The 20,876-nt window shown below is 38.0% G+C and overlaps 1 protein-coding gene across 3 annotated transcripts in view; it reads right to left on the bottom strand.

Moving 5' to 3' along the window:
- Window positions 1-19,928, bottom strand: part of ptbp3 (polypyrimidine tract binding protein 3) — a 92,430-nt gene extending 72,502 nt beyond the window's left edge. Inside the window, exons 1-2 of one of the 3 annotated variants that reach the window (XM_015362687.2) lie at window positions 19,796-19,928; window positions 2,486-2,529 (exon numbers count right to left, since the gene is read on the bottom strand). In XM_015362687.2, coding sequence (XP_015218173.2) covers window positions 2,486-2,529; window positions 19,796-19,799 — 48 coding nt within the window. In that variant the 5' untranslated portion in view covers window positions 19,800-19,928. Of the gene's footprint in view, window positions 1-2,178; window positions 2,213-2,485; window positions 2,530-19,795 lie in introns of all 3 variants that reach the window. The other 2 variants (XM_015362691.2, XM_015362697.2) reach the window with 2 other exon arrangements.
- Between the last annotated feature and the right edge of the window lie 948 nt (window positions 19,929-20,876).

Below are 20,876 nucleotides of genomic sequence, written 5' to 3'. Positions count from 1 at the left end.
GCTGCCACCTCCGGGGAATCCCGGCTGTAGTCTGCTAATGACATGAACAAGGTCTGAATTTGCACCACAGCTCAAGCTTCTCAACCAGCCCCAACTGTTTAAGCCACAGAAGAATCCCCATTTGTTTCATTTTCAGCTTCTCGTTTCTCTTGTTAATCTCACAATAGATTGTCTCAGTTAGTGAGCAAAAACATTCAGAACACAGAATAAGTGCTTGACAGACCTTACGAACAAATGCAGATCATGTAAGACCTACAGCAAATCTATTAAACGTCCATTAACCACTAACAATTAAGTGTAACAATACTATACTGATCTATCAAAAGCGTCATGAGACATCTGACTAATCAGACAAACTTCAAGACTCATTTGGAAACAAAGCCAGGATAAGATTATTTTCTTGTTACCACTGCAAGTGCAAGGGTTCATACTTCAGAGACATCTTGTTTTCATTTCCAACAAGAAGCGAACGTGGAACTGGGTGTTGTGAGACTGGAAACAGATCTGAACTGATCAGAATTGCAAAGCAGTCTGTTAAATTGTGAGCAATGACAAGCAATGCTTCTTTATACAGTCAAAAGCATGCTTCTAACACGTGACAATGTTCAGTGTTATAGCAAGAAAATGTGATGAATTATAGTGAAGTAGAGGTGAATGTTAACTTGCCAATATGTTCAAAATATTTACATAGCACTGTTAAATATTATTTTCTGTATTGATAGCCGAGTGGTGTCTGAAAATAAATTTTGCTATATGTAAGGGCAGTAGTGTGTTTCGGGGCTGCCATATGTAGACTATTGCACAAGGACCAAATGTGAAAAACCAGAATATTCGAGATCAGAGCACAATTGCAGCCTTTATCAGTGTTAAAATTATTTGGCATATTTGCTATTGTTGGCAACTTCAAACCTGATCAAGACAGCAGTTCTCTGAAGCCAAGGGAGGATGGGTCTGGTCAGCAGTGGAATGAGACTGATTAACACTAGGCCACTGCTGTATTGATGAAGGACCAGTAGGTGGCACTGTGCTATAGGAGACACTGTCTTTCTACTAAGATGTTACAAATACATTGTCAAATAATTTATAAATATATAAATACTGTAGCATAAGTAATTCGAAATACCATTCAATACATCTTTGTCAAAAGGCCAAAATTCATACAGTATCTCACTTAAGTAATTATTTGGCCTCTACTATCCAGTGTTCACACAAGGGTTAAAATGATCCTTTAGAGCCTCACTGCTCAGTGCCTGGCAACAATGATTAAGTTGCAAATGTTCTCCAGTCATTATGTTGCAAATATTCTCCCAAGTCAGGCATCTGAATATTTATAAATCACTCCAAAATTAAGCCTCCCAATGTGAAAAGGTGCCCGAGTGAATAGGGAATAATAAGCATGGAATCTTAGACATATTATAAGTATTAAGTTGGAAGTCGGGGTAAAGGGTATTTAGGAAGTAATGGAAAGATCACCATTCTAAGTCGCAAAGCAGAGACACGTCAGTATTTAAAAACATTTTGAAAACATACAAGTCCTTTTAAACACTTTAATTTAGTCATTATAATAAGACAGATCACACATGCATATAAAACAATTTCAGTCAAAGACGTGGCTTTCCAGTGGCCTATTGAAAATGCAATGGACAACCAGAACCACTAACTTGTTGACACGAATTGGGGTGTTAATCTCTAGTTTTCAAAAATTCCACTTTAGGCTTCCTCAATGTGCTCTACCTTAATGTTTCCTCCCTTGCTGAACTGTTGATGTCATTTCTCACTTCTCAAACCAATCTGCTTTGCAGAGGGCTTGTTGGCACAGAAGAGCTGCCAAGTATCACCTAGGTGTGTGCTACCCTTCAGTGGCAGATACAGTTGGTCCCCTCCTTTATTTAAAACACTTTAGAAGTGCTATACAAATGCAAAGTCTTACTTAACCATTGTGAAGCATCCAGTAACCTGAATGCAGCACAAATAACTGCAAAAAATCCAAACAAAAAAAAGTTGCACAATATACACACTATGTATGCTGCAGACAAAAAAGTAAAATGAAAAAAAAATGCATTAAGATCTAAAGATTAAAAGGGTGGCTCCACAGTCCACAAAAAGCCAAAAGAATACCGAAGCAAAAAGTGAGAAAAGACACAATAAGCATTAAAAGAGGAGAAACCAGAGTCCTACCTTTAAACCGACCGCTATAAGATGTGAAACAACACTGTGTGGAATAGAGGAAGAGAGAAAATGGGAAATTTAAGTTAGAAAGCAGGTTATTGCTTATTGCACAGCCAACAGAAAAATGAAGGGGAAAAATAAGGTTTAGTAAGAAAACAAAATCTAAAGATGTCGTAATCATGGATAGAATGCAGCGAGATGTGAGATGTTTTTGTTAGGGTGCCCTGGGATTAGGCAGCATAGGTAAAAAAACAAAAAGGAAAAACCCAAAGCCAAGCTCCAATACCGGGCGAGCCAACTTGCTCTTTACACTTACCAGCTGAAGTGGAATGTGTTTCTGATCAAATCGTTTGTGAGGATCTTTTCAGAGAGAGGGAGAGAGAAAGAAGGCTGTTTGTAAAGTGAACGTGACAGAGAATGATATAAAATAGGCTTCTCAATGGACACAAACAACCTTTGCTTTAGCAATACAACCTCACCATATTGTTATGGTACAGTACCTATTGTAACCAAGCAGCTTTTTTTAGCGAAGCTGAATAACACCATAGACCTCCTATAGGGAAGCTTCATATTTCATTCCTTGATTTAGCTGTAGCCAATATATCTAAAAAAACTTGCCAAGTGTACGGTTTATCATTTTTAGATATTCAAAAAAGCCCCCAAAAAACCAACATCCTTCACCTTTTGTGTTCAAGTTACAATCAAACTACTTCTGACAAACCGCATGCCCTGAAATAAACCTCCCAATGTACGAATACAGCAATGACAATTGTCGCCTGCGATTTGCATCCCAGGTATACTGCATATCCAGACTGGATCTCCAGAGAACTTACAAAATCACAAAGCCTGATTTTACTCCACAGAGCTCTAGGCCTAATAAAAAAAGAAAGAAAAATTAGAAAAATATGATCTTGAAATATATTCCCATAAACACTGTATGCTGAAGTGCTTATGAAAACACTTACGCTCCACAAAGGGTATAATTTTTACTGACTGAAGAGAAAATATTGATGATTCTCTTCACCTATGCATTTTGACTAACTTATTTTAACCAAAATCATCTATAGATATATAAACCAAACTACTAAAGAATTCTCTGTGTGCCATCCATTAAAAAAAAGACTAAAAGGCCAGGAGCCATGTTACGGTCAACTTTTCAAATCCTTTTTCTCTGCACTACCACCTTCTTCCAGCAGGCCTTTCGGTTGTCCTAGTGAAAGCCTAAGCACGGGCAAACATCCATCCATTTCCTGACCACTTCATCCAATTCAGGGAAAAGGAGGAGCCGGGGCCTATCCCAACAAGCCATGGGCGCAAGCTGGGACACCAGTCTGCTGCAGCGCACACACAGACACAAACACACAGTCACACCAGGACCAATCTCCCCTGATGCGAGTTAACCTGTCACCGACAGCGCCGTTATAATTTTGGAGTGTGGGAAGAAACCGGACCACCTGGAGCAAACCCATGTGAACACGAGGAGGACAAATTCCACACATTCCCCGAATTACCAAGGCCCGGAATTGAAAGCAACCCCCCGCACGGCAGGGCAGCAACGCTAATTAATGCGTCACCATCCAGCCCCAGACAGAGGTTTCCAACATATTCATAGATTTTTCACTTGCCAAACTAGGTGCTAAGTCATTCTGCATGTGTCATAGGGCGCTCGAAGATGCGATCTTACAGATGAAAGCCCCCAACAGCGTAAATGCGTTCAGACTAACCCGGAACACCGCAGAAGAGACCCCAACTTTTGCATTCTCCAGTTCGGCTCTGGGAAGTCTGAGGAATTCCGGTTGGGTTTATACTGTGCTATGGTAGCACGAACTATTCCTGTACTGGTCTGCATTAGGTCAAATTAAAGCAGATCGATCATCTAAAAGGCTATTGTAAACGTGCCACAGCTAAAAAGCAAGAATCGTGAGAAATTATCAAGGATTTTTTCTTTGTTCCAGTCAGTTGAAAAGGTATTCTTTGTGATTGTGATTCAAAACGCACTCAATGCGATTGCTAAAGTACAACTTGTAAAGGAATAACCACAATTAAATTATACATCTTTTATTAACAGTTATCCACTTCATGTTAGAAATATCCACAGAAGGTGGTGGAGTATATGTGTTTTATCGTTATAAAAGGAGCGTCCTGTTTAGCACTGTAGTCCACCACAGATAAAGCACATGTACTCAAGTATTTTAAGTCCTTCCTTAAAATTAGCATCTCTGTACAGTGTGGTGAAACCACCAGCAACAAATTAAGTTTAAATTTGAAGGCAGTTTGGCAATCGGTATTCAGAAACCTTTATATACCCTGTTGTTAAACAGTACGCTGGTATTGTCTATCAATCTTACCGACATCCCCAAACAATGAATGCAGTACAACCAACCAGCAGTTTCAAAATGAAAGGGAAAAGAAAGCAATAATCCGACTGACTTTAGGCCACATTGCTAGTTAAATCAGGATATTATTTTCAAATTCAATTACAACATAATATCTTTAATTGATCCTTTTTTCAAACCAGACTGTTCAATGGAGAACAAATTCTCATTTACAATGATAACCTGGAGAGTGATTCACTTACACAGCAGTCATTTACTGAGCAATCTGAGAGTGGTGTATTTCTGAAGGGTACACCAGCCAGATCCGAGTCCATGACCCACCTGTCAGGAATCCTAACAACTATTCTATGTTGATGGCCTTCTTTAACAAATAAAAGTAGCCTTTCTACATTTGGTAAACGTCTGCTAAGTGATAGTTAAGCTTGTACACAACAGCAGAATTTTAATTACATTCACCATCTTACATACCTTCTCAAACATTCATTTTAACTCTGTTACATATAGAAAATCCTCCTGTATCTAAATCGAAAGGTTAATTCTAGATATTAAGTAATTAATTACTTTAAACATAAAACATTCAATTAAGGGTGCAAATGATCAAAACATTTCTGTTAGAATTGGATTCGTTATGGCAATACATGTATGAACCAAAGCAAGCACAAAGTTTAAAAATCCACTACACTTTCAAGGAAAAGCAAATACAATACAGATAGAAGACATTCTCTGAAAACAGCTTTTGCTTCTATATCTTGCAACAATATCCGCTGTCCCAACACTTTCCCGCAGATAAACGTAACATATAGTTTTTATCAGACTTACAGACTTATTTTTTCATCCATCATGGTGACACTCCACTGAATGCGCTTGTAATTGCGCCCTCATGTGTAATACGCTTTGATCTATTTCTGTAACTATTTTTTGCCTTTTATTTTCACTGATTGCTCTTTCTTTGACTATTTTGTCTTCTCTGTAATAAACACGCAAGCCTCTTGGGGCAGTCATTATCGTAAAGGACAATATATATACACTCTAGATTTTTCATTAAAATTGTGAATCACCAAATATTTATTAAAGGGAAACTGCAGTCCGAATTTCTCAGGCCAGTTATTAAATCTCAGTAACAAAATAAGTTATTTGACAGTATCGCAACATTTTACGAATTCTGAATTAAGTATAAAATTGTGAAATGACTGTATAGTTACCATGTTGTCATAAACCCCTGGTCTCGCAGAGGGTGAGAGTGAGAGTTTGCACAAATTGCATGCAGCACCATAATCTATATTGTGATGTAAATTGGAGGTTTTATGCGTTACTGTGCACGTTTTACTTTCATTGCAGTTTGAAATGCACTCATCAATTCTGCTTCTTTCTAACCCCCCCCAATATAAAAATAGGACTGCAGTTTCCCATTAATTCCAACACAACTGTGTTTTTCATGTCTCCAATGATGGCTACATACCCTGGGTCCTAATAAAGGAAAGAGCGAGGAAGCATAGACAGACACCTCTGACCGGCCCCACTTCAAGCAATTTGACTTATAAAATGTTGCTGGGACCACAGACACGTACCCGACTGCAGGAGAGGACAAATCAACAAATCGCTGTAAACCCAGGAGGGCTGTGTCCTTTAGGGAACCAAGACAATTTTGGTTCGCACTGAACCAACTGTGTGCCTCGGTTTGTGGAATCCAGAACTGAGCAGGCTTGTGACATAGTCCTAGCTCGAACCCGCAGCGCCTGAAATCATACAGCTCAACCCACACTGAGGCCGCCGGAGAGGTCACACGCTTTTAGTAGCGGATGTGCTGAATGGCTTTAATTAAGTTTCAGGACAGACAGATATGTCAGCTTGTCTTGAGAAGGTGGTGTATCTCAGACTGCCTCTGTCTCGTATCAGAATGCTCAGTGTGAAAACGACTAAAATGCCAAAGGGACCTGTTTATAGACAAGCTTCCCAAACAAAGTGAGATTAGCATTAATAAAGGCACTTTTACGTTTAATTTAAAATTGAGAAAATACCCTTTAGGCACAACTGACTTGTCTATTTGTGAGTGCTAAAAAAGAATTAAAAACACAGAAGAAGCAGGGTCAAGTTGTTCCTACAGAAATAGTGCATGGGTGTCAACTGGGTTTGTTTTCTGTATTCACCATATGATTAAATGTCTCTTTAATGAGAGTCATTTCTAAGACAGCTTTGTCAAGCTACCACTGTAACGCTGAAGCACTGTAAATTTGAGCTTGGGCCACATCATCCTTGCTCTTAGTATCATTCAACTTCTCTCCTCTCTCTCTCTCCAAAACTCAAAGAGCACCAGAGAGGACATGTTTCTGAATCTAATGATACCGATACTTACTGCAGACAAGGAACCAACCTTTTTTCTTGGAGAATTTCCAGAAACTTAAACAAATGTGTACATTGAGATATAAACAACGAGCAGACAAAACGTTAAGCCTATGACTTCCTCTTCTAAGTCTGGCTCAATGCTAAATCAACAGCCCTCTTGCAGATTGGTCAAATGCACACACACACTGTAACAAAGGAAATATGTGCTGTCCGAAAGAGTATAAAACAGAACTTAAAATCATATAAAAACAGCTGTTTTTCCATCACCCATCTTAATAATATAGCCTAATTCACCTCTTTAGGAACTGCTCAGTACATTTACAAAAATGGCCATTCCTTAAATTTCCCCAAATTTCCTTAAATAGAAGCCAATACAAATACAAATAGATTAACTGTTAATAAAAGAAATGATAATTCAAATAAATTTGATTTCAGCAGAATTCAGCTGTATAGATCAAACTCGAATGATGTAAAGCTTAAGCACAAAATCTGTAATTTGCCTGAACTTGGCTAAGCAATGGTATGACTTACAATGAGAAGCACATTTTTAAATAAAAGCTGACATGTATTGTACATCCATGGCTGCAATCATCGCAATAATCAGTTTACTTATGAAACCAAACAAATGTGCCTCATGGAGAGCAAGCTGGGGTATGCAAAATGACAAATTCCTAATGCAAGAAACTGCTAATAAAGTGATGTTAGTCTACACATTTTCACACTGGCTTTCAAATTCCTTGATAAACTGAAATGTTGCCTTTTGGAGGACACTACATGACCTTGTGGAATGGAATGACACTGCTCCTGTAAAAACGCACTTTCACTTTTTACTAAATCTCTCAGCAGTGCAGTGTTAAAACAATTCCAAACCTTCTCATTGTCACTTCAATATTTTGCTGCAGACATTACATGACACTCTGTCTTGACAAATATTTTGCTTTTCTTATACTTCTGGAAGTGAAAAACACAGGCATTGATTTTCTTTCTACAAAGCTTCTCCAAAAACATTTAGAAGATTCTAGACTTCCCAGGTGTTTTACGAAAAAAGGTTTTCTAGATGCAGTCTTTTTAAATCCTACTGCATTCCCGGCGAGGTCTCGATTGTGATTTCTTCGAAAGCAGTCAATTTGACGTGACAATGAAAATCAGCAACAAGGCAAGTGCAAGATCAGAAACAATTAGGCTTAGAATGTCCAAATAACCCGTCCCTCTTTTTTAAAATAAATAGTAATAAGTCATTCTCTTTTGTTTTTCTTTTTCTGCCCTGATTACTTTTTGGTAGCAGGCCATCACTTTTCTGCATGTTGATTACGGTCTGCACTCAATAATGCAAAACATTGCACTGATGATGCAATACATAATTTGAAGCAATTTCCCTTGCAGAACATCCTTCTTTGTGAAGGGTAGATACAGACACATGATCATTCTATCTTATCTAGCTTACATGATAACTTAATTCCTGTACACTCCTCTAGCAGACTGCCTGGACTGTTAACAGGCCTGTCCTAGGCTTATCACAGGCTCTCTTTATAGTCTCGTTTACATTTGTCCAGCAGGGGAACTGTTTAAACTGTCATTACAAAAGGTAACGATTTCACGGAAATAAATAAAATGTCAATAAAAGCTATCCACTGTTTCTGCTGTTGCCATAATTTCCTTTTCAAGCAGATTTTTAACCACTGTGCAGCCCCAATAATTCAAGGACAATCTTCCTTAATGAAGCAGGATTTCTTACAGGTGTCTCTATAATTTTGCTTAGCAGCGTACATACTGAAGTGGTGTTTGTATTAAATCTCCTTCTGAAAGCAGCTTTTGCGAGTCACACTGGGCTGGATGGTTACCATGAAGGAGCCATAAAAACAATTCGGTCTTTGCCACTCCTTTACAAGTAGCCAAGATTCTGTGAACAGCATTGCCTGGAAAGGAGAGAATAGCCTTCTCTGAGGAGACTGGCCTTCCACTGGAATTTGTCAAAGTAAGGCAGAGACAGGAAATTGGTACACCTACCCACAGATGGGAGCAATATTAAAGAAGAAAGAGCTGCAGTTAAGATCTGAAACATTTAAGGAAGGATGGCTCAAAGGCCAGTAATATGACTCCTTTGATCATTACTACAGGGGCCATATAAATAAAAGCCGACAAGGGTTTGTTTGATGGTTTCCTAGTTAAACATCTGTACGACAACAGCAGATACCCCTTTGTGTAATACTAGTACCAGTATCAAACAGAACGAACAAAGAAAACAACATGCCTCAGGCTTAGGAATGGCAAAGTTCTATAGTAAGTAGTATTAAAAGAGAGGTATTAAATGCATGTAAGATAAATAATTCAACATAGCTTGATGGTATTCTATCAAAAGTACTTTTGGATACAAGTTATGCAGTTACTAATCTATTTACAAACATATTCTAACAGTCACTTAAGACAGAGACAGGAAAACAGCAGACCCATATCTATAAAGGGTGACAAAAATGACCAAGTAATTATTAACGAATAAGTCTTGCTTGTAATATGTGTAAGGTTAAGAAACTTCTTTTACATGGAAGTTTATGGAAACAATGAGAAATAGAGGATCATCTGCACAGCAGTACAATGACAGGAGACAGTCAGCATGTTTTTAGAAAAGATCGGTCTTACACGACCAGTTAAGAATTCTCTGAACAAGCAAATATTTCATATGTTACTGCTGTTAAGTCATTAGAAAGCTTTTGATAAAATTCCTAATAAATTATTAAATCCTAAACTGCAGACAGCAGGCATTTTAGGTCATGTTCGTGCTTGTTTTGAGAGCTGGTTAACATAAAATAGTGTGCAGATAAGACAAATGGAATTGCGGTTGTACTAGAGGGATGTGTATTAGGGATGCAGTGCTCTTCCTAATTTATGACAAAAAGAGTCTGGTATAGATAGTCAAGTAGTGGTTTACCAATGATGCAAAAAATGTAGGATTAGCAAACACTGTAAAAGCACCAAAGCAAATTCAGGATTTCAATAAAATTCAAGACTGGGCAAGCACCTAGCAGATGACATTTAGACAGCTGCACATAGTAAAAACAAACTATAAATATAAATGGGACACAATTAATTAAAAGAAGTTAGGTGTTAGGTGTTTATATTGACTCATCATTTTCATTTCATTTTCTAGGTAGTGTGGGGAGGTAATAAATATGCTGATACATCATTTAAAAGTACAGCCTATAATTAAAATTAGGGGTGCCATGTTAAAATAGTACAACTGGTCAGACCTATTTTAAAATTGTGTACACAAGTTTCGTAACCACAATACAAAACAAAAAGATATTGCTGCTTCTATGGAGTCAGTCTACAGGAGAGGACCGCAAACAACACCTGGGCAAAGGAACGTCATACACTGTCAGGCTAAAAGCACAAAACACAGGACATAAATGTAAACTGTCAAAATGAATTCAAAACAGAGAACAAGAGGCACGTCTTAATAACAGACTTTGTGGCAGTATGAAACAAGCTCACCAGTCATGTGGCTGAAGCCGAGCTGTGATCCTGGCTACTTTCAGGAAACATCTGGATGAGGTACTTGGATCAATTAGCTACAAGCAACCAAACGGGCTAAATGAGCCAAAAGCCTCTTCTTTTACGTGACCTTTCCAGTAAAAAGCCTTGCCATGCCAACACGAGTACCTCCAAACGGAAATGAAATATCCAGTTCTGCCACAATGCTTCCGTGCTTACTGAAAAACGCCTCCTGTAAATGTCCACATCAAGCCACGGAAGAAGCAGCTGATCAATGTTAGCACATACACTTCTGTTTGGTCCATGTACCTTTAATGACAGACAATACGGCAAGCCTACTTTAAAACTGCTAAATTCAAAGCAACCACTTCTGCTTCATGGTGATGTATATCTGCATCAGTAGATTACTTCTTACAGTTTACAAAAGGCATTACACGAATAGGACAAACTCAACAACGGCTCCTGTACGCTATATTTGGAAAAACTGGAATATCTAGGACGGCTAGACCAGCAACAAAGCTAGTAGCAAGCATAACATTAACACCACCAAGCCCTTATTTTTTCCCCATGAATCATATACAGAGAGCAAGCTCAGAGCCAGAATTGACAAGCATAAGTCCACAAATTCAAATGCACATGGATCACAGGCAATGAGTAACTGATCCAAAATGTTCAGCTATAAACACCACATTTAGCACACATAATGACAACTCTAAAAAGGACGGTAGGAGGTAAAACACTGGTACAGTATGTGTGCACATAATGAGCATGTTAAATCCATTTACACCCAAGAAATATGATTTACCTGGAGAGTTCACATAAATGCATATCATGCAGCATTTCCAACTTGATTAATGTGGATAAAAAAAAAAATTATGCTGTTTCTTGCTCATATCCATTGTAAAAGTGCCTTAAAACAACTTACTGGATGCAAGACTACTGACCAACTTCAAGGTACTGGAGCTCCACCTTTCAGGAATGCTTAAGCACAGTATACGGTGTCAACTCTGCATACTTAAAGAAGTGTTTCAGGATCCAACGTAACATATATCATTTAAAAGCATAGCTTATAATTAAAATAAAGGGATATCATGTTAAAATTGTACAATGCACTGGTCAAACAAAGCCAGAAAAATGTATGTCAAAACAGGACAATTGTTTCAAAACCACAGAAACAAAATCCGCAAACCTTTATGTAATTTTACAATTATTGCCTTGTGCATCAAAAGAGATTAACATACAATATCCTCCTGGCCTTTACCAATCATGGCGTCCTAACAAACCCCATCTAAAAATTGGCTCCTTTACTGTGTTCTCCTTCCTACTGATAGCTGATGTGTGGTGAGCATACTGGCGCACTATGGCATCATCCTGGTGGGGCTACACAGTGGTGGTGGTGGAGGGGAGTCCCTATTACCTGTAGACCACTTTGAGTGGAGTGTCTGGAAAAAGCGCTATATAAGTGTAAGGATTATTATAATTAAAGTCTGCTGCCCCTTCAGTAATATGTAACAAAGAGTTCCTGCAATTATACATACTAAAAATCAATGTAAAAACAAACGATTACCAAGTTGTTGCAGGGAAAAAAGGTTACTACCACCATCTTGTTTAGCTGCTAGAAGCCCACTCATCTAAGGATCTCATCCAGCTATTTCTTGAAAGAAGTGATGGTATCAGCTTTGTCAGAGTTTGACAGGCCAAAAGGCTTTTCTGAGGTTTTCAAATTGAATGCAGTACTTAAAGCTTTGTGGTTGACCTGACCAGATAATCAGAGCTTTAATTAATTTCAGACATCAAAGCTCGACTTGGAAGAGTTTGATTGGTACAAAAGGGGTCAAACTAAATTCCCAGGAGGAGGAGAGAAACGGGCCTTTTGTTTCCTGCATGTACCTCAGAAACCTCTTGAGAAGCTGGACCTGCGGAGGGTCAAGGTAATGCACAACGTGCTATTTTTAGCCATGTAAAGCTAAAAAAGATGAATGTATATTCCACTGTATGTTGAGGATCTGTTTATGACATCAGAGAAGAATGGAAATTGTATATATAAAGGATTTTGTATGGGTTCTCTTTTCAAGAATTGTGACCAGCATTTACTGAACTGGGATTAAGAAATACAATATTTCAGTGTCCATTAGTGTGAGATAATAGAAGGTGTAGCCTTTACTGGATCTTGGCATTCAACTCTGAGAAAACAGCAGGTGCATGAATCACCAGCAAAACACGTGAAAGCAGAACACAATGCCCCACACTTTTCAAATTCATGATTTTGATCATTCAGGTATTAAAAGAAAAGTCAAGACCTAGATTTTCCAAGAAATGTACATAACATAAGATTTAAACATACAGCATAACTATTTCTTCTCAGCTACACAGGGAAGTACTGTATGTAACTCATCCGCAAGATTAAATATGCCATTATGCCACATATATTAAATTATGCCACAAGATGGGACTGTATGTACAGTAAGTACACATCCAGCAAACTCAATGCATCTCTAAATCTAGCAAAACATTAAGAACATGTGGCTGATGATATAAAATGAAACTGTTTATCACGCATTTAAAAACACTGTGTGCACTGTCAACCTGGTTTCACATCTTTCAAAGGATGTGTGTCTCAGTTTAAAAAAGCGTTATGCCTGAGTAACACAGGCTGCACCTTTGTTTTCGCTGTACAATGGCAGGATGCCTCCCTCCTACTGCTGTACTGTAGACCTCAATGCAATTATTTCAGATTATTTCCAGTAATTTGACGATTCCCTTTGTTGGTGATCAGCCCTTCATAAAACATGTCTTCTGCTGTTTTTTTTTCCCCATTCTAGACAAATTAAATATAAATGAGTACATGTTAGAAATGCCTGTTGATTCATAACTGCAAAAACATCAGATTACTCGTCAATATATGGTAATGCTATAGTGCTATCTGCTGCAGGTGATTTTTTTTCTAGCTCTCCGGCTAGTTCTGCATCACTGTCTACTGTGCCACTAAAAGCTTTTTTATCCACTGTAGTGTGGTATCGGATTCCTTAATGGCATTAGTAACCAGGCAATTGCTTAGCCTCTCACTCAGAAAAGAAGTGCTGATGGGTTTAATATATTTCAAGCAAGACAAATGTCCCTGCAATTCCAAAGTTCTCCCAAAAACTCATCCAACAGAACTGCTTCGGACAAACTGTACAGCCTATTTTGAGGTAACCACAAACAAAAGTAACCGCCATTATATTTATTTCATTTTGTATGGCTTTTGTTTACTTCCTCCGTCTTCATCTTGCCCACGATTCATGGTGGAGGACCTCGGAGGTCAATTTCACATTACCACCCTGTGGGTTTGACTTAGAAACTCAAGGGAAATACTGATATGCACTTATTGTACACCATTAAAGCATCTTTATGTTTATCCTCCTTTCATAATTTGTCATTATAGATATTATATGCACTGTCTTTTAGCAGTGAGGTTATATTATTGACATGCATGCACAAGGAGTATGATCAACTATTTAATGACATGCATTTTGCAGGAGTATGTAGAGAAACCTAGAATTTCATTATGGTCAGAAACATATGAAAGGCTGCAAATTAACTGGTGCAGTACAGTAACGAATACCAGATCCTTTAAGAGGCTACACTATCATTTCTCAAAACAACCCATTTTTCTACAATTCATTAGTCATTTCTGCTCTTTTACACTTACAGCATGGATGGCTGCCACAGAGAAGGGCAAATTTGCTTTGCAGCTGAACTTAAAGCAGAAATAAACTAAATGCTAGGCTTGTCAGTGTCGGTTATACCTCTATCTTTTTTTTAGTTTTTTCTCCATCCAGATATTTCTTCACAGGGGTTGGGAAAATTCTCATTTAAAAAAATGACTACTTTATGTCACACTGATGATCAGCAAACACTATAGCAGTGTGTTTGCTGATCATCAGTGTGACATAAAGTAGTCATTTTTTTGACTGTAACACTACTGAAAACCTGAAAGCTCCACAATGAAGAGGAACACCCCACCCCTAGCCTGCAAAGACAACAACTGCTTAACTTTAAAAATAAACCTTCTAGGCAGGAATTAATTGATCACAGTCACAAGGTTTCTAGATCTTATTTGAGAAAAAAAACAATGTGTGTTTTGGACTGATTACAGAGAAACAAAATAAACCCATGAAAGCAAGAATCCATTGTTTGACAAACGTGGAATCCCTGTTTTCTTAGCTAACCATAAAAACTAAAGCCCCTGCTTACAGCCTGGATCAAAACACTCACAACACAGCACACAGGACTAGGGAAAGGAAAGAGGCAATACCATCACAGAATGGGATGTTATGTAGCGCCCACCTTCAGCCTATATGCTTTTGATCAGCATACAGAGATTTTCAAAGGGTATAAATAATTCAGCAATAATTCCAATGGTATATAATATGCACTCCCAGTTCTATAATAAAAGTACTCTAAAAAATATCCTCCGTTTTCTAGGCAGGAACACAAAAGCATTAGAACGCTAGTATTTGTGTAGATCTCTTGAAAGAAAACCCAACCAGCTAGGGGTATACGCTTTACTGCCGATTTCAGTTTGAAGTGCTTCAATACTTAGCAATAAATGCCTGAGTGGCCACATTGTGACCTCTCTCTTTCTCTACCGCATTTCCTAAACGAAGGTCTCCCTTGAATCACAAGGAGAAAAGAATGTCAGTTTTGAGTCTCCGTGAACAGTGTTGTCAGACAACACAATAAGGAAGCCAACAAGTTGAGGGTCAACATTTGGGACAACCGTTATCGTGATAGTAAATTTCCACTTGGACTATGTTTAACAGGACAACATGATCTTGACAGTGCGCCTGCCTCGCATACATTACTGAGCTGGTCGGGTCAGTTCAAGATAGATATTACGAGTACAAGACCAGCAAATGACACTCAAGCTCTAAAACACCTTCCAGCCTTGAATGATCCCAAGTCATGAGTAACCTTCATGCAGTATACTAAAATTTCAAACATTAAGCTACTGGGGTGGTTTGAATCATTTACATTTTGCAACCATGCGTTATTTTAGTTAGCTCCGTGAAATCATTGAAATATTTATGTTAAATACGATAAAGAATCCAAGAAAAAAATAATCTGTAATATCCCTACCTGACCAATATATGGAAAATACCTCATAAAATGAAGTAGTAAGGACAACATATCTCAGCACACAAAGCCACAAGAAAAATGAATGTTGATCGTCCACAAAATTCAATTTCAACAGCCTAAAATATTTAAACTCCAAATAAAAGAACACATCCGAAAAATATGGCAGGTAATTTCTGAGCTGCCAGTTTACTGCAGCATTAGCAGCTACGATGAAAAAGGACAGTCGTTTCAAACCCAAAAAAACAAAATCCGTAAAACCTTTATGTAACTTTACAATTATTATTGCCTTGTGCATTAAAAGAGATTTAGCATGACAGGAAATCAATCTGGCCCAGCATACTTTCAGTTTTAGTCACGCAGCAATAACTACATTGGGAAGAACTTAACAAAAGTTATCTTTTTTATAATAAAATGTTACCAAAATATGAAATAAAATCATAAACTGGGTACTTAGACAGCATGCACAAAAACTGCACAAGGCAGCTCTTATAATCCAAGAGCACAGGAGAAACCTGTTACTCTAGGTGAAAGTTAAGAGAAATTCAAAAGGCGATAAATCCACATTCTCTGTACTGACACACACACACACTACCTTAGGGTCTGCATTTGCAAGACACTGCAAAGCACTGGGCAGGTGTGACAATAACATGCAGTGCCGAGGCGATAAGGCAAAGCAGAACCAAATGTGATCCACAGTGTCATTCACTGCTGCAGTATTAAATCAGTTAGGTTTGCCTGGGATTGCTCATAATTCTTCTGAGGTTCCCCTCCGCGTCTAACTTTTAAAAACAAATATGAAGAGACGTATTTTCAGTTTTAAATAAACGCGTTCCATCTGTAAACGGGAAGTGTCACACTCTCAGGCCTTACCTGTCTCTCCAGATCTCGGTATGGACCAAACAGTAACAATACATTAGAGTCCAATAAAAATAAGATGACCACTCATTTTAGTCAAACAAATACATAAATTGGCATATCCATGAAAAGCTGAGCAAACCAACAGCAAGCAATTTAAATGGAATTACTGCATAGCTATTTACTATTTGTTCTTCAGGAACAAGTGAATTTGCCAGCTGCCATGCAATATTCAACAATGAAACTGAGCCTCACTTTAATTTCTTAATGCAAGCAGTAAGATGTCTTAATGTAAGCAAGTTTGTTGTAAGGATGAACTTAAGGGCCTGTTTCACACGTATTATTTTTTCTCCAACACAACCTAAAATGCAGTACTGTTGCGTCTTTACTCAGCAGAACAGTCATCCTCTTTCAGGAATTGAGGTCCACTATGTTTAGGGTAGCACACTCATGCATTCTGGCCTGGCTAACTGTACAGAGGCTGGCAGCACCAACCATTCGCATTTTCAAGCAGTCAGTTAAGGAAGAGATTCCCTCTAGACTACGAACGGCTATTCAAGTCTTTAAATGGGGTGTGTTTTTCAATGCAGTGGTAGATTCTTGCAACTTCTCACCATGTCTTTGACGGTATTTAAAACGCCCCTTTTCCCGCTTTGAAGTGTACATCACCTGTAACATCTGAAACACGAATCAAATGTCATAAATGCAGACTAAGGGGAAGTGCATTTAACATGGAGAACAGGATGCATTACCTTACACAAAGGGTTGTGGGAGTGTGGAACGGGCTACTCAAGTCATGTTCATGGAGCTAATCCCATCTGTTTGTTGAAATTGTAAACAGAAACAGATTCAGTTCTAGCAGAGCTATGCAAGCCAAGTGTAGATGCTAACTCAGAAAAATATCTTCCCTGTCTTTTACAAATGTAATCCTCTATACAAAAACTCAATCTGTTATCATTTCCAAATGACTTTCACTAATTGAACATCTTTGTTTTATTTCATTTCAAGCCATAATAAACTGTCATGAAATCTAATATACTACTGGATTAATAAGTCAAGACGTTTTTGCTAAAATCTGTTTTATTTCTGTTTATATTGTGTGTAGTGCCCGCAAGACCAAAACTGAAGATTTAGCTACTACTCATTAATAAAACTTAATAATTCCACATTTGTTAATAATTAGTTAAAAAAAAACAAAAGGGCATGTCAGTAAATTACATACATGTATATTTTTCTATTATAACTCAGAAACTAGAGGGGGTAGTGAATAAAGTGATAACATTTTCAAGGAACCATGAATTCATTTTTCCCCCCCAAGCAGAACAATTTTGAAAATAGTTCAAACTAGGATGCAGCACCGTAATAAGTGACAAACAGAAGCAAAAAACATACATTTCATCCTGGAGACGCCTGATTGCAACAGGTATACATAACTATATTTGTCTTAATGAGGCTTAGTCAATTATTACAGTGTTAGGCCGCAAGAGTCCTGCCTAACCTGTAGGGCAACTACTTTCCTAGGCGAGCTGTACCTAGTCAAAACGCAGTGGAAACGGGGGACGCCATTTTTATTTACACTTCAGATTATCCAGAAAAACGACCAATCAAATTGTTCTAAGAGGAGAACCAATCGCGTCAATCCCCACATTTGACACACTGCTCCCAATACAGGTGCCGAGAAATCAATCAACTCTTCATTAAAGACGAAATTTGAAATGAACTCAGCTGCCCCGGCTGCAGCGGCCAACAGCATTTACCAATATTGATTTACAGCTGCTGTGTCAGAAACAGAATATTAAATAACAATCTTTATTACTGTCTTTTGTTTTCGCCTGTTTGTGTGCATAATATCTGATGAACGCCTAAAGGCTTGCTATAAGTAATTATCAGTGTAGATCAGTCCTTAAGTAGAGGTTCGGGGGAAAACCCTTGTTGTAGACGTTGGTAACGAAAGTGGGTATCGGCTAGTTTCTCAAACCTTCCAAAAAAAAGGGAGTTCACGAATTTAGGGTACGTCAACGGTCTGAGCCCCCAAAATGACGGCCACCCCCTCCATAATACAAAATCTCTTTTGTATAATAGTACCTCAAACGATTTATAGCAAAGAGCTTTATTCTCAGAAATTCTGAACGGTGGGTATGCAGGAAGTGTAGGTATTTGCGCTTTTCCAAGTGATGCTTTAAATGTTTTAATTAAAAAAGTGGGATGTTCAAAACAATGCTTAAAGTCATCATCACCATAAAGAAAACCCAGAATCTTAAGTATTAAATAGAGGAAGTGTATACCCAGGGTAGTATTCGTCCTGTGACTAATCTGCATAAATCAACTATTTTTCTGTTCAGTATTTTACTAGGATGTCCTTTCAATCATACTGACTCACGTAGTTGCCGCCCCATGATATAAATTTACTGTTACTGTGTCATGCAAACAAGTCTGAAACTGAAACGGCTTCCGCGTTAATCAGTCTGCGTTAGTTATTAAATTAGTAACTAAAGAAAACAAATCACGCATTTATCTAGACGGATATACATAATGTTTGGGGTTTTTTATATGTAAACGAATAGTTTTTTATTCTGCTAAATAAAAATATATTATTTTCTTCATCTAGGCGTTTTGGGTGCCTCAGGTTTTGATTTTAAGTACAGGAACCTAAGTTTTTTTGTTTTGCTTAATGTGATACAGTATCGCCAAGCGCTGTTTTGTCGAGGAGTGGTGGATTATTAGTAACGCCCCTCACTAATCTTTAAAATGGCAGCATAATATTTCACGAAGAATACAGTCTGCTTGGTTATTTAAACATAAATCTCACCCATAAGAAAAAGAGGCAAAATTAGTTGACTATAGAAACGGAAACAAAAGGCGTGATATGAGATTAAAGCAGGATTATCCCTGCACGTCACTGAAATAAAAAATAAAGAGAAGACTGCATGCTTCTTCTAACTTAGTCTAAACAGTGAAAACCCTCACGGACATAACTACGTTTGGGGTGGGGGGGAAAAAGTCCACCACATGGTGCGGCCTTATTGTTTAGTTTCAAACCTTTTCGGGTCCGTGTTCTGTAGTAGCAATAACAACATTATATATTAATAACAATAGTAATAAGAAACGTCACCCGCATTTGAAACACTTTAAAAAAAAACAACTCGAGTAAACAGCAATCCGTGCGAATGCTACTCGTCCCAGTCTCTCCGCCTTCTCTTCAACTCAGTTTTCCAGTGCAATAAAAAAAAGAAAGGGATAACACACAAAAAAGAAACTGAACAAGAGTCCCACAGATAGCCCTGAGCTACACTGCAAAGAAAATCTGTAGTTGCCGAAAAAAAAAAAGAGGGTGTTGTATTTTTTCAATCCGATCGGTCATAAACTGACCTGTGCACGCAATCAAATCGCACATTTGTGTGTGTGTGTGTCTGCGTATAAAATTATGCACATACCACCTCGAACTTGAGGAAAACGAGATGGTATAATGAAAATTCACTTACCCATCCATGGCACAGAAGAGACCTTGACTAGAATGAAGCAGCAGTACGAGTTGAGTAAGATGAGCAGATGGATTAGGGTGTTGTTACTACAGCTCAGCTCAGAGCTCTCACTCTGTTCTCTCCCTCTCTCCCTTTGCTCTCTCATTGGCACAAAGACACGCTTCCTGCTACTGACGTAAACACAGAAATACACAAACGTACAGCCACAACACAATACAAAATGGCTCCCCTTTTTACCTCTACCAGCGTAACCCAGTTTTTTTTTCGTTTTTTAATGAGTAAAACTGTATTGCCTACCATGTGTATCGTAATCGATTTGTAGTGAATTCTGTGTGAACTGGAGAATTAACGAAGTATGAAAAACTTCGATCGTCGTCTTTTTTCAAGTGAATGATGTTTTATATTCTTAAAAGCCAATGGTATATTCAAACCGGGGTACCTCTAGGATCGCAAATGCATAACCTTGTGTTCTTCACTTTAAAATACGGTAGAAGATATTTTTTTTGACAAAACGCTTTAAAGGCAGGATAGAGAAAACGTCCGTGCAGTTTTTAAACAATTCTAAAAAGCTGCCCAAAAGAGCAAAGTCCACTTTGAAATGATTTACAACAGGGACGTGATATGTATAGCTCCTGTGTGTATTTAGGTAATTATTCTGCTATTTGGCCAGCATTAATACATTAATTCACTGGGTGACACAGTGGTGTGGCAGTTTGAGATCCTGTGTTTGATTCTGAACTGTGGAAGCCTTCTGTCTTAAGTTGGCATGGTCTCCCCGTGTTTAGATGTTCAACTTTGTTATTATACTTACACGGGTGGATAGTATAGTGAAAAATGTTTCTCATTAGTCCCTCAGGTGCAGTATATTTATAGAACAGCAGACAAGACAATAGACAGATATACAATAACAATAACTGTAAACAACAGTATGGTGCCTGTGCAAAATTGTCAAAAACTGCAAATACACAGAAAAGTATACAAATGGGACAAAAACAGTGCAAAAGTAAAATGGCGAACAGTAATACGGCGATAATTAAATAGTACAGTACAATTTAGACAAACATTCAGTTGTCGTGTATGT

This window comes from Lepisosteus oculatus, chromosome 3 (assembly GCF_040954835.1).
Source record: "Lepisosteus oculatus isolate fLepOcu1 chromosome 3, fLepOcu1.hap2, whole genome shotgun sequence".
NCBI classification, from domain to species: Eukaryota; Metazoa; Chordata; class Actinopteri; order Semionotiformes; family Lepisosteidae; genus Lepisosteus; species Lepisosteus oculatus.
Note: the sequence above shows the minus strand (reverse complement) of the source record. Positions and strands in the feature narration are given on the sequence as shown.